Genomic DNA, 17,786 nt, shown 5'->3' with positions numbered 1-17,786 from the left:
AAAGATTTATTTATTTATTTATTTATTTGACAGATCACAAGTAGGCAGAGAGAGAGAGGGAGAAGCAGGCTCTCTGCTGAGCAGAGAGCTTAATGCAGGGCTCCATCCCAAGACCCTGAGATCATGACCTGAGTTCCAAAGGCAGAGGCTTAACCCACTGAGCCACCCAGGCGCCCCCTTTTTAATGTTTTCTAGATCCTTTCCCATGTGGTTTCATAGTTATGCTTGGATTTTAATTTCAGAAGTAATTCATAAACTCGAGTGTGTGGTTACCACGTAAGGTAGTGCAGGGGACACCGGCTTTGGAACTGGCTGACCGCAGCCTTCAGCACCACCCTTCCTTTTGGGATGACCAGGAGGATGCAGCTGTTGAGACTGGAAAACCCTGAGCCCGGGATTGTTATGTTTACCGCAAGAAAGGGCAACTAATTTAGCGAAAAGAAATGCATATTCCTTGTGCAATGTCGCGAACACGTTCAAGCAGCCCAGTGGCAGGAAGGCAACTCGAATTAAAAGATCACAAAGCGCGCGAAGGTCTTGGTAAACCGAAAAGCGCTCCACCCACCAGACGACCCAGTGAAGCCCGGGGCGGAGAGAAAGGGGCGGTGCTAGGGCCGGGGCGGGGCTGATGCTGGGGCGGTGCCTGCGTCGGCGGCTGCGGCGTAGCTCCGCCCCAGGCGTTGGCGCGAGATCCGAACGTCAGTGGAGGCCGTTAGAGCCATTCTGAGAGGCAGCTGGAGCCAGAGCCGGGCGTCCTGCTGGCTGGGTGTCGGCAGCGGCCATGAGGCGGAGAGGCCATGAGGAGGAGGCCTGCGGTGTGTGGCTGGACGCGGCGGCGCTGAAGCGGCGGAGAGTGCAGGTGGGATGTGGGGGCGTGAGAGGGTGTTGGAGGAGGGGTGAGAGGCCGGGACCAGCCTGAGGGAGAAGGGAGGCGGTGGAAGTCTAGTCGGGGTCCGAGAAAGAAACAGTTTTGGGAATTCTGAGGCTAGAGGGATTGGAGCCTGCAGAAGGGTGAAAAACGGGGTTTGTGAAGAGTGGAGAGGAAATGGGGCGGAAGGCAGGCAGGCTGTGGGTGGGTGAGGAAGAGATTGGGAAAATAAGGCTTCGAGGTGTGGGGAGAGGGTGGAGAGAAAATGTGCTGTGAGGACTGTTGTTTCTGTTTTTTTTTTTTTTTTTAAAGATTTTATTTATTTATTTGACAGACAGAGATCACAAGTAGGCAGAGAGGCAGGCAGAGAGAGAGGAAGGGAAGCAGGCTCCCTGGCTCGATTCCAGGACCCTGGGATCATGACCTGGGCAGAAGGCAGAGGCTTAACCCACTGAGCCACCCAGGTGCCCCTGTTTCTGCTTTTTAATGGAACTATACTTGACATTCAATATCTAGTTAGTTTCAGGTGCACGTGATACTTATTCGATATTTTTATACACAAAGAATTCCACAGGAGAAGTCTGGTTGCCATGGTCACCATTACAAGGTTACTACAATATTATTGCCTATATAACCTACGCAGTGCTTCACCTCCCCATGACTTATATATTTTATAACTGGAAGTTTGTGCCTCTTAATCCTCTTCCTTCTGCTCCACAACCCCTCCCCCCTCTGGTAACTAACAGTTTGTTTCCTTATACCTGTGAGTCAGTTTCTGTTTTGTTTTGTTATTTAGATTCCACATACAGGAGAAGTTATATATATTTGTCCTTCTCTGTATGACTTAGTTCACTTAGCATAATACCATAATACTAAGTCCTTCCATGCTGTCGAGAATGGCAAGATTTCATTCTTTGTGGCTGTGTAATGCTTCATTGTATATATTTGACACATCTTTACCCATTTATCGATTGATGGACGCTTGGGTTGTGTCCATATCTTGGCTGTTGTAAATAATACTGCAATGATTATAGGGGTGCATATATTTCTTTCATTTGGTGTTTTCATTCTCTTCAGATGAATACCCGGAACTGGAATTACTGGATTGTAATTCTACTTTTAATTTTTTAAGGATCTTCCATATTGTTTTCCATAAGTAGCTGCACCAATTTACATTCCCAGCAACAGTGCATGAAAGTTCCCTTTTCTCCACAACATCTCTACACTGTCTGCATCCTCTCCAACACTTGTTATTTTTTCGTCCTTTTTTCTTTTTTGTCTTTTTGATAATTGCTATTCTAACAGGTTTGAGGTAATATCTCATATTTTCATTTTCCTGATGGTTAATTAATGATGTTGAGCACCTTTTCTTGTGTCTGTTGGGCATCTGTGTGTAATCTTTGACAATAGGCTTTTCAAGTCTTCTGCACATATTTTTGTTTTATCTTTTTTAAAGATTTTAAAATTTTTTTAATAAACATATAATGTATTATTAGCCCCTGTGAATCGCCAGGTTTACACACTTCACAGGAATCACCTTAGCACATACCCCCCCACCAATGTCCATAACCTTCCACCCTCTCTCTACCCCCCCTTCCCCCAGCCCCCTCAGTTTGTTTTGTGACATTAAGAGTCTCTTATGGTTTGTCTCCCTCCCAATCCCATCTTGTTTCATTTATTCTTTTCCTACCTCAAACCCCCAACATTGCATCTCCACTTCCTCATATCAGGGAGATCATGTGATGGTTGTCTTTCTCCTATTGACTTATTTCGCTAAGCATAATACCCTCTAGTTCCATCCATGTCGTCGCAAATGGAAAGATTTCATTTCTTTTGATGGCTGTGTTGTATATATATACCACATCTTCTTTATCCATTCATCTGTTGATGGACATCTAGGTTCTTTCCATAGTTTGGCTATTACGGACATTGCTGCTATAAACGTTCAGGTGCACATGCCCCTTCAGATCACTACATTTGTATCTTTAGGGTAAATACCCAGTCGTGCAATTGTTGGGTCATAGGGTAGCTCTATTTTCAACTTTTTGAGGAACCTCCATGCTGTTTTCCAGAGTGGCTGCACCAGCTTGCATTCCCACCAACAGTGTAGGAGGGTTCCCCTTTCTCCGCATCCTTGCCAGCATCTGTCATTTCCTGACTTGTTAATTTTAGCCATTCTGACTGGTGTGAGGTGGTATCTCATTGTGGTTTTGATTTGTATTCCCCTGATGCCGAGTGATGTGGAGCACTTTTTCATGTTTCTGTTGGCCATCTGGATGTCTTCTTTGCAGAAATGTCTGTTCATGTCCTCTGCCCATTTCTTGATTGGGTTATTTGTTCTTTGGGTGTTGAGTTTGCTAAGCTCTTTATAGATTTTGGATACTAGCCCTTTATCTGATATCTTCTCCCATTCTGTCAGTTGTCTTTTGGTTTTGTTAACTGTTTCCTTTGCTGTGCAATTATGCCCATTGTTTAATTTTTTTTTTTAAGAATTTATTTATTTATTCGACAGAGAAAGATCACAAGTAGGCAGAGAGGCAGGCAGAGAGAGAAAGAGGAAGCAGGCTCCCTGCCTAGCAGAGAGCCGGATGTGGGACTTGATCCCAGGACGCTGGGATCATGACCTGAGCCGAAGGAAGCTGCTTAACCAACTGAGCCACCCAGGCGTCCCCATTTGTTTGAGTTTTAATGTCAGTCATTAATAGACAGTTGCTCATGACCAGTGTTTTAGAAAATCTGCTCCTTCCCACCTGATCCCTCAACAAACTGCTATTTGGGGGCAACTAATGGGGTGGTTCATAATTTTGCCAGAAAATAAATGCCTATGTTTGGAGTGAGTTTGCTTCTCTCTTGGTCCCACAGAAGCATGATAGGCTTGGCCTCATTACTTAGGCCTTGATATGGAGGATACTGTATTTGTCTTCATTTCATTTTTTTTATTGTGAAAGTAATATATGTTTGTTAAAAAAAATCAGTATAGAATTAAGTAAAAAACAAAACTTCACTGGTGGTAGCTGCTTTTAACAATTGGTATTCTTTGAGACAGTTTCTATGTGTATATATATGTTTTCCCCACAAAAGAGATTATTTCAAACATACTCACCTTTCACAAAATATATGGAGAACTTTCCATGTGAGACATGAGTTTTAGTATGAATTTTTCAAAAGGACTTTTTATTTTATTTTTTAAAAGATTTCATTTATTTATTTGACAGAGAGAGACCATGAGAGAGGGAATACAAGCAGGGGAAGCGGGAGAGGGAGAAGCAGGCTTCCGGCCGAGCAGGGAGCCCAATGTGAGACTCGATCTCAGGAGTCCACTGTGGGGCTCCATCCCAGGACCCCAGGATCATGATCTGAGCTGAAGGCAGATGCTTAACAACTAAGCCACCCAGACGCCCCATCAAAAGGCCATTTAAATTTACATGATTTTCAAATTTTGTATTTTAACTTTGTTACCTCTTTATTAAAACACGGAGAAATATTTCTGAAAGGTTTCTCCCACAATAAAGAGGTAAAAAGATTTAGTATGTATTTTGTATATTTGCTATCTTGTAGGTGTTTTCTCATTCTTCTTCATCTGTAATGCAGCATACTTTCTTGCCCTTGAAATATATGTAGCAGAGAAGGAGAAGTGAGCCTAAGAAGGGGACAGAAATGCGAAGATAACAGAAATCTTGGCTGAGTCATCAGTGGTTTCTGACTGCCTTGGTGGAACACGGAATGCCACTGTGACAGTCTGTAGCTTCACTAACATTCAGTCCATCAGCAAATTCTCTGGACTCTGCCTTCATATGTTCAGAATCTCATAATTTCCTACTATTTCTACCACTGCTACCTGATCCAGTATGATTGTGACCTTTTGCTCACTGTTAATTTTAAAACCATCTAGTGGTTTGCTATCTTCTGGTAAAACCCAGAATCTCTGAGGCCTACAAGGCATGGTTTGGCCATGTATGTTTGCCTTCTCCTACATTTTAGACCTCATCTACTACTCTTTTCTCTGCCTCTGTTGTAGTCATATGGGCCTTCTTGCTGGCCTTCAAGCCAAGTATACCTCTGCAGAGAGTTTTGTACACCTTGAAATGCATAGGGATTAAAATACCACATGTTCTTTCATTTGTTAGTTTGTCAGCTTATTGAGTCCCATTTCTTAACCATAAAAACGCCTTTCCCTTATCCCCTACTCCCTAACACCTTAGTCTTGCTTTGTTTATCTCCATAGCCCTTTACCATTAGATACACTATATACTGTGTATTTACTTTTCATTTATGATCTTCCCCTACTAGAATGAAATTTCCATTAGGCAGTCCTTCAAACAGTGGCACATGGTAGGTTCTCACTACAAATTTGCTGAATGAGCGAATCAATCCATCTGAGCTTTGCTTTCAGAAAACCTTTTAGATATGGTCATAGTTGCTCATTCTTTCTTTCTCTGATGAGAAGATAAGTAGGAGGACTTTGAGTTTTTTAGAGCAGAGATGGATGGGAGGACGCCTCCAGTAAAATGGCAGTTAAAGTGTGTACTTAACAGGAGTACCTGGGTTTCTCGGTTAGTTGAGCCTTTGAGTCTTCATTTCGGCTCAGGTCATGACCTCACGGTCGTGAGATGAAGCCCTGCCCTGGGCTCTGTGCTCAGCAGACGGTAGTCCGCCTTGAGATTCTCTCTTCCTCTCTGCCTCCCCACTCTCAAATAAATAAATCTTAAAAAGAAAAAGTGTGGACCTAACAACAAAAAAAACCCCTCTGTGATACTTACTGAAATGCTGAAAAAAGTAAAACAAAAATAGAGGAGGAAGGTATGTCATTGAAACTGAATAAGCTTAATAATAATACTGAAGTCTGTGGTAGCAACACTGTTGGGGTCGGTGCTGTAAGACTGATAAGGATCTGTGAATGTAACTTGACAAATATTTATCAGTATGACCTTTATGTAATGGCTTATGGTTTGTAAAAGTTTTTTTACACGTATTGTTTCACCACTTCCTCAGTAGCTTTGTGAGGGAGGTGAGATTATCTCCATCTTGCAAATGAAGAAATTGAAGTTCAGATAGAGATTTGCTTCAGATCACATCAGAGTATGTGCAGCTCTATGGCTTGATTCCAGGTCTTCTGACTCTTGTTCCAATGTGGGTTTTTTTTTTTTTTCCCCATAATGTATAAGGTGTCCTCAGATGATAAAAAGGTGAATAATGAATAAGGTAGTTCTAACCCTGGCAGCATGGAATATGGTAGAAATGCAAATAACCGTCAGACAGACAGTAAGTAAGACAGTAAGTTAGAGGCATAAGGAAATTCTAAGCATTTAGAGAAGGAAGAGATTACGTTTTATTACAGGTAGAGGGCTGGTGGTTTTAAAATATGTCCACAAATTCTTTGATACCTCTCTCTTTAACAGGTGGATGTTAAATCCCCTCTTCCCCCACCAAGTGTGGGACGTACTTAGTGACTCTGTTGACTAGAAGGTGATGGAAGTGTTCGAGTTCTGAGGTTAGGTCATAAACAGCATTGCAGCTTCAGCCTTATTCTGCCTTTAGGGGAAGTCAGCTCTCACGTTGTGTAGACATGCAGGCAGCTCTATGGAGACCTCCATGTGGTGAGGAACCTTATTGAATTTGCTGTTGTGTGAGTGAGCCTCCTTGAAAATGCATATTGCAACACTGCTTGATACCTTAAATGCCACCTAATGAGACTGTGAGCCAGAACCATGCAGATAGGCTGCTTTCCAATTCCTGATGCATAGAAGTTGTGAGATAATAAATGTTGTTTTAAGCTGCTAAATTTTGTGGCAATGTGTTAATGCAACAACAGAAAGATAATACAGATTTGGTTTTTGCAGTGGAGTACCACTTAACGAAAACCTAAAATGGGGGAGTGGCTTTGGCATGGGGCAATGGGTGGCAGCTGGAAGGACTTTGGAGAGAGTGCTAGTGAAAGCTTGAAGAGCTTGTAAGAAACTATTTCTAGAACTGGGATGGCCTTTGAGGAGACTTGTGGGTAAGGGTTTAAAGGAAAGTGAGAACATATCTTACTGGAAACTAGAGGAAAGGGAATCCTTGTTATGTGGTCACAGAAAGTTGCCTACAACTCCTGTTGGTTGTAGTAAGGTGGAAGATAGAGAATGTACCTGAGGGGTTAACAGGCAGGGCAGAAGGGCTACCGGTTTCTTCTCACTGATATAGCAAAGTGCCAGAGGATCGAGAGAAGCTGAAGGAAGGCCAGTTAAACAAAAAAGAACCTAGACTTGCTGGTTTTGAAAATTCTCAGCTTCTTCAGGTGGTACACAGTGGATTTTTCTTTGCAGGAAGTTTTAAAATTCCTAATTTAATCTCTTGTTATAAGTCCATTCAGATACACTCATGGAAAGAATGTCATTATTAGTCACTAGGGAAATGCAAATCCAAACCACAAGCAGATACCACTTCACATCCACTAGGATGGCTATAATCAAGAAGATAATACCAAGTGTTGGCAAGGATGTGGAGAAATTGGAAACCTCTTGTATTACATGGTGCATGCATACAGTGGTATAGACAGTTTGCGGAACAGTTTGGCAGTTCCTCAAAATGTTCAGCATGCTTATCCTATGACCCAGCACTTCCGCTTTTTTTTCAGTATAGACCCAAGATATGAAAAGATAGTCCACACTAAAACTTGTACACCAGTGAACGAATGTTTGAATGTTTGTAGCAGCATTTCTCATAACAGCTAAAGAGTGGAAACAACCAAAATGCCCCCAAATGATGAATGAGTAGATAAAATAGTATATCTAAACAGTGGAATGTTACTTGGCAATAAAAAGGGATTGAAGTATCTGACATGCTACAGTGTGGATGGACCTCCAAAAGGTGCTCAGTGAGAGAAGCTGGTCACAAAGACCAGATACTGTGTGATGTGTGAAAGGTCCAGAATAGACTGATTTTTTTTTTTTTTTTATTTGAGAGAGTGCGGTGTGAGCATGAGTGGGGGAGGAGCAGAAGGAGACGGAAAAGCAGGCTCCTCACTGAGCAGGAAGCCTGATGTGGGACTCGATCTAGGGACTCCAGGATCATGACCTGAGCCAAAGGCAGATGCTTAACCAACTGAGCCACCCAGATGCCTCCATCAGCTGTTTTTGGTCAGACTTCTTAAACAGTCCTCCTTAGAGTATCCTTATTAGGTAGTGTCCTTTTAGCATGGCTTGATAAGGCATGATAGCGGCTGATTGGAAAAGGTTTTCTATGAGAGTGGAGGTGGGGAGTTGGAGAAGTGGAAAGAGATGAGTATGGGACCTCAGAAGCATAAAAGAAGAAGTAACATAGCAAAAAGAATTAAACACATACACTTATGTTTTCTGAAGCTATGTCAATATGTAAGGATAATGAGATTTCGTTCATAAATTCAAGGCCAGTGACCCTAATCAGAAAAGTAAATTGAATCAAATTATATGCTAGCGGGGCGCCTGGGTGGCTCAGTGGGTTAAGCCGCTGCCTACGGCTCGGGTCATGATCCTGGGATCGAGCCCCACATTGGGCTCTCTGCTCAGCAGGGAGCCTGCTTCCCTCTCTCTCTCTGCCTGCCTCTCCATCTACTTGTGATTTCTCTCTGTCAAATAAATAAATAAAATCTTTAAAAAAAAATTATATGCTAGACTTGAAGGCCATATGAATAATAAAAAAGGGGAATTAAAATGGGTTGAAAGCAGAAATTTAAGACAAACTTGCAGGTAAATTATCAGAAGACATAAAGATAGAATGAGAGCTAAACTGAATTTAAATGCCATGAAATCATGAAAACATTTCCTAGTAGTAAAGAGGGTGAATTGTATGAACCCAGGTCTGCTTTGATAATAGAGTTGTGGTGTTTAGGAAAGGGCCAGACTCTTGGGGTGACTTGCAGCCATGACAGGTGTTGTTCTCTGTAGGAATACACCACAGGTCATCCTTGTGATAGCAAGAAAGTAGGAGCACCGTGATTGTAGGAAGTCAGTTTTTCCTTCTACCATTCTGAAGGAAGAAAACTTGATAGGAACATGAATATGATATACTGAGGTACTAGAGATTCTTTGGTTTGGAGGGAATGTATTTCTTGAAGTTAGATTTTTTGAGGCATTCTTACAGGGTAAGAATTGTTAGTACCTAGGCTGTGGCTTACCAAGGTGTTTTGTCCTGTAGGAACCCTATGTTTTTTTAGACAGGCTTTCTTATACTATGTGATACACGCACATAGGCTGCCTTTATTTTGAGGTAAGAATATTCAGCTGAAGGACTACCTGGGTCCCTTCAGTTCCAGATGACCTATTCTCACTCAGAGTCTACACATTCCACTGAGATAAACATAGTTCCTTAAAGCTAAACTCTTCTAAGGGAGCTATAACTGAGAAGCAGTATCACTCTTGACACTGCTTTGACCTAAGTAAGGAATTGTCTTACTCTTGGCTAAGATGGCCAACTTGGTGAAAAACTTTGTTCCTGATGTTCTATTAACTGAGGTCTTACTGTTTTCTGATATTATTTAGTTTGCATGTCTTTTTTTTTTTTAAGATTTTATTTATTTTTTTGAGAGAGAGTGAGCTCGAGCTTTTGGGGGAGGACAGAGGGACAGGGAGAGGCAGATCCCCACCGACTAGAGAGCCCAGTGCAGAGCTTGATCCCAGGACTCTCAGATCATGATCTGAGCTTAAGGAAGACATTAACTGACTGAGCACCTAGGTGCCATGTATAAGTCTTTTTAGAGGACTTGGTATGTTTTTTAAATTTTATTTTAAGTCCAATGTAATTAACATACAGTGTTAAATTAGTTTCAGTGATTAACCATTTCATATATTACTCAGTGCTCATTAAGATAAGTATACTCTTAACCCCCTTCACCTCTTTCACTCATCACCCACCTGCCTCCCCTTTGGTAACCATCTGTTCTCTATAATTAAGAGTCTGAGTCTGTTTTCCCATTTGTCTCTTTTTTTCATTTGTTTGGTTTCTTAGATCCCACATATGAGTGAAATCTTATGGTATTTGTCTTTTTCTGACTTGTTTTGCTTATTAGCTTTATACTCTTTAGATCCATCCATGTTGCAGATGGCAAGATTTCATTCTTTTTTATGGCTGAACAGTATTCCAGAGTGTGTGTGTGTCTCTGTGTGTGTGTAGTACAGTACACATTCTTTATCCATTCGTCTATCAATGGACACTTGGGCTGCTTCCATAATTTGGCTATTGTAAATAATGCTGTAATAAAGATAGGGGTGCATATATCCTTTTTGAATTAATGTTTTTGTATTTTTTTTTAAAGATTTATTTATTAGAGAGAGAGAGTGCACAAGCAGGAGGGGCAGAGGGAGAACGGAAAAAAATCTCAAGTAGACTCCACACCAAGTGTAGAGCCCAATGTGGGGCTCAATCTCATGACCCAGAGATTGCAGTCCCACCCAAAACCAGGTTTCAGAAGCTTAACCGACTGCGCCACCCAGGCACCTCTAGTGTTTTTGTACTCTTTGGGTAAATACCCAGTAGTGTGATTATTGGATCATATGATAGTTCTATTTTTAATTTTTTGAGGAAACTCAGTGGCTATACCAGTTTACATTCCCGCTAACAATGCATGAGGGTTCCTTTTTCTCCACATCCTCGCCAACACCTATTATTTCTTGTGTTTTTGATTTTAGTCATCTGACAGGTATGAAATGATATGACATTGTAGTTTTGATTTGCATCTCCCTGATGATGAGTGATGTTGAGCATCTTCATGGGTCTGCTGGGCATTTGTATGTCTTCTTTGGAGATACGTCTGTTTATGTCTTTTTTTTTTTTTTTTTAAAGTAGGCTCCGTACACAATATGGAGCCCATTGTGGGGCATAAACCCATGACCCTGAGATCAAGACCTGAGCCAAGATCAAGAGTTGGACATTTAACCAGCTGAGCTACTCAGGCACCCCTGTTCATGTCTCTGCCCATTTTTTATTTGGATTATTTGGGGGGGTTTGTTGTTGTATTGTGGAAGTTCTCTATATTTTTTGTCTATTAACCCTTTATCAGATAAATCATTTGCAAATATCTTCTCCTCTTCAGTAGGCTGTGTTTTAGTTTTGTTGATAGTTTCCTTTGCTATGAAGAATTTTTTTATTTTGATGTCTCTATAGTTTATTTTTGCTTTTGTTTCCCCTGTCTCAGGAGACATATCTAGAAAAATGTTAATGGCCCGTTTCAGAGAAATTACTGCCTGTGCTCTCCTAGGATTTTTACCATTTCAGGTCTCACATTTAGGTCCTTAAACCACTTTTTAAAAAAGATTTTATTTATTTGAGAGAGAAAAGAGGGCACACGAGAGAGCACACAAGGCCGGAGGAAGGTAGGGTGGAGAGAGTCAGAGTAGGGGGAGAAGCAGACTCCCCACAGAGCAGGGAGCCCAACTCGGGCCTTGATCCCAGGACCCTGGGATCATTACCTGAGCCAAAGGCAGATGCTTAACCTACTAAGCCACCTGGGTGCCTGGCCCTTAATCCATTTTGAGTTTATTTTTGTGTATGGTGTAATCAAGTGGTCTGGCTTCATTCTTTTGCATGTAACTGTCCAGTTTTCCTGACACCATTTGCTGAAGAGACTTTTTCCCATTGCACATTCTTGCCTCCTTTGTTGAAGATTAATTGACCATATAATTGTGGGTTTATTTCTGAGTTTTCTATTTTGTTCCATTGATCTATGTATCTATTTATGCGAGTACCATATTGTTCTGATTGCTACAACTTTGTGGGATGGAATATTTGGTAGAATTAATCTGTGAAGCTGTTTTGTTCTGGACTTTTGATTGTTGGGAGTTTGTTTGTTTTTTTTAATTACTGATTCAATTTCATTGCTGGTAGTCGGTCTGTTCAAATTTTCTATTTTTTCCTGATTCAGTTTTGGGAGGTTATATGTTTCTAGGAATTTAGTCATTTTTCTAGGTTGTCCAATTTGTTGGCATATAATTTTTTATAACATTATCTTACAATCCTTTGTATTTGTGTTGTAGGACTTAGTATTCTTGTAGTTATTTAAATAACTATATTTTATTGGTCTGTCTTTTCCCGTAAGGTTTAAGCTTTACCAGAGCAGAAACAATCTGTTTTATTCCTCAGTATATTCCCAGTACTAGCATATAGGTGCTAAAACACTTGTTGGCATACTCTCTCTCATAGTTTCACATATCTAGGATGTTTCTGATATAAAATTTAGAGAGCCATGTGCTTCTTTGGGCTTCCTCATAGCATGGTAGCCAGGTTCTAAGAGGGAGGATCTCAAGACAGCAAGACAGAGTGCATGGCATTTTTATGACCTATTTTTGGAAAAAATGTAGTGTTATTTCTATCATACTTTATTGGTCAGTCACAAAATTCTTCCCAAGTTCAAGGTGAAGGAATATGAACTTTGCTTCTCCAAATTCCAGTCTGAATGTATTCAATTAATCCAGAATGCAGTGCCTGTATACTTTATATATTTTGGTCTGGCAAGTGATTCCAGGCATAAAGCTAGAGTCATCATAGGGCTCACCTCATTTGTTTTCCTTCTCTCGGAGCTCACAGTCCAATGCAATTCCTTTTGTCCACCATCTATTATCAGTTGTTTCATGTATTTTATTCAGTTTTCTAGTTTTGTATGTTGGAGGGGAAAGTTCCACACCAGTATTGCAAGTTAGAGTATGAGTTTTACACCAAGGATTTCATTCTTCTTTTATCCACTTAAGGTACATTTTAGTTTCCAAATGTAAAAATGAAGTCAACTTTGGGCTAGAAATAATAATTTAATTTCATCTCAGACCTATCTCCAGCTTACAACATGAAAATCAGCAAATCTTGTTTCTTTGGTTTTCATGCAAACTGAATTGAATATAAATTACGCTCTTCTCAGGGTTACTTCTCAGGCATTCCATAACAAGCAAGTGGAAACAAAACCAAATCATACTAAATAAAGATGAGGTTTTATTTATAGTTAGTTGACAAAACTTACTTCCCTAACCCTTTCTGGTACAAATTGATACTATAACGTACAAAGGGGCTGAGAGTGTATAAGACTGGCTGTTTCCCTGCTTGTCCTCCTAGTAATAACCAATTAGTATTGAACCTGAGGAACTGTGTAAGCCTTTTATGTGAATTAACTCACCAAATCTTTGTAACAGCCCTATGGGATAGGTACTTCACTGTGCTCATTTCACACATGAGAATGAGACCTAGATCAAGCACTTGCATAGGGTTACACAGTACTAAGTAGCTGTGGCAGAATTGGAATTGACTTGAACCCTAGCTGTGTGAGCCATGCTCTCAACTGTATGTAAGTATTTGAAAACCACTAAAAATGTGTCAACTGCTGCTGAGGTAGAATCATTAGTTATCTTTAAGTGTAAGAGAGAGTATCATTCTTGGAATCACGTCAATAAATCTTGTTTAGTCAGTGTGACTGAGTTCTGTGGGGAAGCAGAAAGATTGGGCTATAGTTGGAATATGTGATTTCCTAAAAAAACCAAACATCATCAGTGTGACAGGAAATAGTAGATGATGATGTACAGCAAAAACTAACCAGAAAGTAGCAGAGTAGTGGAGTCCAAAGGGCCCAGTGTGGTTCCATGAAGGTCACGGGTATTTATTTATTTATTTTATTTATTTATTTTTTTTTTTAAAGATTTTATTTATTTATTTGAGAGAGAGACAGTGAGAGAGAGCATGAGCAAGGAGAAAGTCAGAGGGAGAAGCAGACTCCCCGTGGAGCTGGGAGCCCGATGCGGGACTCGATCCCGGAACTCCGGGATCATGACCTGAGCCGAAGGCAGTCGTCCAACCAACTGAGCCACCCAGGCGTCCCGGTCACGGGTATTTATTGAATCTCTCCTGTCTGGCAGCTGTTTTGGTATTAATAGGTTCTATTTTTTTTTTCTCCCCCTTCTCAGACACATTTAATGAAGCCAAACACCAAAATGTTAACAACCTTTCCGGGAGAGAAAAAGGCTAAGATTTCTCTTACTCAAAGAATTCCACCTACGGGCATTCGGCAGACCAGCATTGCTTCCTTCCTCACCCTGCAGCCAGGTATGATGACCCGCCTGGGAATACCCGGGGAGCAAAAAGGAGTGTGTGCGTTTTTCCATGCTGGAAAATTTAGGAGAGGTGGCAACACCAGTGCATTGTGTTAAACTTGGCTGACTCATTAGAAGAGGATATCAAACAACAAAGCATCCCTTCTGCTAAGCATTATAAATGTGCTTTTACTAACATTTTCTCATTCTGTGTGCTCAGTCTAATATTAAATATTTGTATTCCCTGACAGAGCAGCGAGGAGAAAGGTATGCTTGGGGAGTTGGGGTGTGCAGGGGAGCTGATCTGCCCTAGTTAGGTAAATGTCTTGGATTGGCCATAATGAGCAGTGTACATATGATTACTTGACAACAGATATTTCTGTATAATGCTTCTCAACATTCAGAGTTCAAAGATGCTTTTTTTTCTTAGAATGGTTGGCATAAAGTTGTCTCATTATCCTTTGGCAGTTTTTTGCTTACATGTCCCTTTCCAGGTGACGGGCTGCTTCAGAGCAGGGTGTCTGCCAATTGGAGGGTTTTGAGAGGAGAGCTCTAACTCCTGATGTGATTCCCAGAATTGCTTTACACAAATCTTCAAAATTCACTGTCCCTGCCCCAAAGAGAAACTTAAAATAAGCACCGTTGGCTTTAAGTAACAAGGGCAGATTTCTTTCAAGGACACCTCTGAATTTTTTTTTTTATTATTAATTAATTATTTTTAAGTAGGTTCCATGCCCAGCATGGAGCCCAACATGAGGCTTGAACTTACGACCCCAAGATTAAGACTTGAGCTGAGATCAAGAGCTGGATGCTTAATAGTCTGAGCCTCCCAGTCATCCCCCGGTATTTCAGAATTCTGGTATATTTATAATCTCTTGAATTTTTAGGCAAAGTTGAGAAATCTTTCACAAAACAGTTTCTGCAGTATAATTCTTGTTGGAGAAGGAAAAAGGAAATCATTCAGCTTTGTAATTAGATCTTGGTATAATTTAGGGGATAGGTAGTCCATGTTATTCATCCTTAAGGCAGAACAGTATCCATTCCATGCCTGATGAAATGGACAAGCTGGATACTAGCAGTCGTTTATTATTGTTCGTCTAACTGGTTGACTTAGCATCTAATTGTGTTTATTCCCCTTCCCAAGCTATATTTGCAGTGTAGAAGCCCTAATGTTATTTGTACTGTCACCAGAAAGTTTCTTAGAGTTGGATGGTTAATGTGATCTAAGTGCATATTTCTCAAAGGATAATATCCAGGAATATGTATTTGGCCAAGATCACTATTTAACAGAAACCATATTAAATAAAAAACAAAGGCAAAACTCATGTGCCCTGTTAAACCCCATATCCTAAAACACAGCGGGAAAAGTAGGCTGTAGTCTGAGTATACCTACCACGTTTGACTTGAGTAGGTCATTAGAAGCATCATCTATTTGAGTAGTGGAATATAAGGTCTGAGGTTTAGAAGGATCATTCTGGCGAAAGCAGAGATTAAAAGCAGGAAGATCATGGGGTGCCTGGGTGGCTCAGTCGGTTAAATGTCTGACTCCAGCTCAGGCCATGATCTCTGGATCCTGGGCTGATGCCCCGTGTTGGGCTCCCTGCTGAGTGGGGAGTCTGCTTCTCCCTTTCTGCCCCCTTCCCATTCTTTCTCTCTCTCAAATAAATAAAACCTTTTAAAAAGAAAGAAAGAAAGAAAACAGGAAGATCAGCTGTAAATGTGTGTGATGAGTCTAACTAAGACCCCTGTGCTAGATGATGATAGTAGCCGATACAGATTTCAGAAAAAGCCAGCTAAATCCTGCTCAGGGCAGAGATTTCCTGCAGAATAATTATTCACATCTGTTTTGCTAGGAAAGACAAATGGTGGTGACCAGAGGAGTGTTTCGTCTCATATAGAAAGTCAGATCAACAAAGAGTCTGAGAAAGATGCAGCCCATCTAGATCATGTGTTCCAGGGCTTGGAGGACGAGTGCATGTCATCCCCATTAGCCACTTCAACCCCTGCAGATACCCAGGAAGCTGGACTTTCTCTTCATTCCCTCCAGGCTTCTGACCACCACAGAATGGGAACTCCATTTTTGACTATGCTGTCTTTGCCCCAGCCTGACACCTTGGTCTGTGCTGGAAAGAGCAAAGCCTCGTTCTCTTGTTCCTTCACTCAGAACTTGGAAAGTTCTTACTTGCCGGACCAAAAGGAAGGAGATAAAGACTCTTTCTGGAAAAGGGAATGGCTTCATGGATCTAAGGAAAAAAACTATCAGGATGTGGAGAGACACATTCAACCACCCTGGGGCAAGGGCCTTCACTCCTTGAACAAGATTAAATTGGGAAAGGTGTCTGCCCAAGAAACCAGGCAGGACCCCATCCTCCTTCAAACATTACATTCCCGGAACGGAGAAAACACAGACTTAGTGAAACAAAGCCCTAGTCCTGTCCCTGCGTTTTCCTGGGACAGTGAAAAGAATGACTCCTGGAGTCAGCTTTTCACTGAGGATTCTCAGGGCCAGCGGGTCATTGCCCACAACTCTAGAGCTCCTTTCCGAGATGTAACGAACAATCAGAATCGGGACTTAGGGCAGTTGCACAATAGCTCTTGGGCTCAGTGCCAGGAGAGGCCAACTTATTTAAATCTGCAGCGTGATTTGCTCTTTACCCAGGACTCTGAAGGTAATCAAGTTATCAGGCACCAAGTCTAAATACCTCTATGATGGTTTGGTTCTAGAAGTACCTTGAAATGACAGAGCTATAGGAAAATATTGGGTGGGAGGGCAGCGGAGGGAGGCAAGGGATGAAGTTATTGAGCATTTCTTTGTGTAAATAAACCAGGTGGTGCCACTTGTTGAGACTGTATGTTTGGCGTGGTGCGTCTCCCCGGGAAGAGGTGGCTGGTAACCTTGGCCAAGTCTGTGATGAGCACTGAGAGGAGGTAGGGCAGGTACTTATCCTTCTACAAAAGAGCCCTTACTCAGCCTGCATAGCCCCCTCTTTGCCCTTTCAGATCCCTGACTAGGACATTGCTTCTTACGAATGTGTTCTAATCTCTGGCTGTTATCTTACCCATGCAGCCTTGGGACCATTATTCCTGACACCGTTTTGAGTTATAAGGCATATTTCCTGGGTCCAGGGGTATGGGGGCAGGGAGGATAGAGAGATAAATAGTAGAATGATGGTAGGGTGTTTTTGTTTTAAAGTAGGCTCCACGCCCAGTGTGTAGCCTAATACAGGGCTTGAATTCATGACCTTAAAGACTTGAGCTGAGATCCAGTCAGATGCTTAACTGACTGAGCCACCCAAACACCCCAATGGTAGTTTTTCTTTTTGTTTTTTGTTTTTGTTTTTTGTGGGAACTTTATAGCATTTTAAAGTTTTATATTCTATGTTTAAACATCTCTCTAAAAAAAGCCTGTGCTGGGGCACCTGGGTGGCTCAGTCAGTTAAGCGTCTGCCTTCATGATCTCTGGGTCCTGGGATAAAGCCCCACATCGGACTCCCTGCTTAGTGGACAGTCTCCCTCTCCCTCTGCCCCTACTTACCCCCCCCCCACCTTTTGCTTTCTTTCTCTCTCAAATAAATAAATAAAATCTTTTAAAAAATAAAAAATTTTGAAGCCTGTGCTATTAAAAAAAGCCTGAGGCTACATAGCAATGATATCACTCTGCTACACAAGGTATAAGAGAATTCCCTTTATAAAATTATGAATCCAAATAAAGCTGTTTACAAACTTGACTCTAATGGTAACTAAAACATAACCATTTTATTTCTGAAAAAGCAACTTTTAATAGTTATATGTTCTATCATTTTCATGGATCCCATCTCAACACCCATGTTCTAACCAAGATGTTATCCACCAGGTGGCGGTTTCTCATGTCACAGGTGTGCTAGCTACCTTAGGAG

At 41.3% G+C, this 17,786-nt stretch overlaps 1 protein-coding gene across 1 annotated transcript; it reads left to right on the top strand.

Moving 5' to 3' along the window:
- The first annotated feature begins 675 nt into the window (after positions 1-675).
- On the top strand, positions 676-17,162 carry LOC101684847 (aurora kinase A and ninein interacting protein). Its single transcript, XM_004741129.3, has 3 exons — positions 676-859; positions 13,765-13,903; positions 15,744-17,162. The coding sequence occupies exons 1-3, from the start codon at positions 782-784 to the stop codon at positions 16,586-16,588; spliced, it is 1,062 nt and encodes a 353-aa protein (XP_004741186.1). The 5' UTR covers positions 676-781; the 3' UTR covers positions 16,589-17,162.
- Positions 17,163-17,786: the final 624 nt, after the last annotated feature.

Source organism: Mustela putorius, unplaced genomic scaffold (assembly GCF_011764305.1).
Source record: "Mustela putorius furo isolate JIRA1106 unplaced genomic scaffold, ASM1176430v1.1 tig00003853_pilon_pilon_pilon, whole genome shotgun sequence".
NCBI classification, from domain to species: Eukaryota; Metazoa; Chordata; class Mammalia; order Carnivora; family Mustelidae; genus Mustela; species Mustela putorius.
The sequence above is the reverse complement of the archived record's forward strand: the minus strand, read 5'-3'. Positions and strand labels throughout refer to the sequence as shown.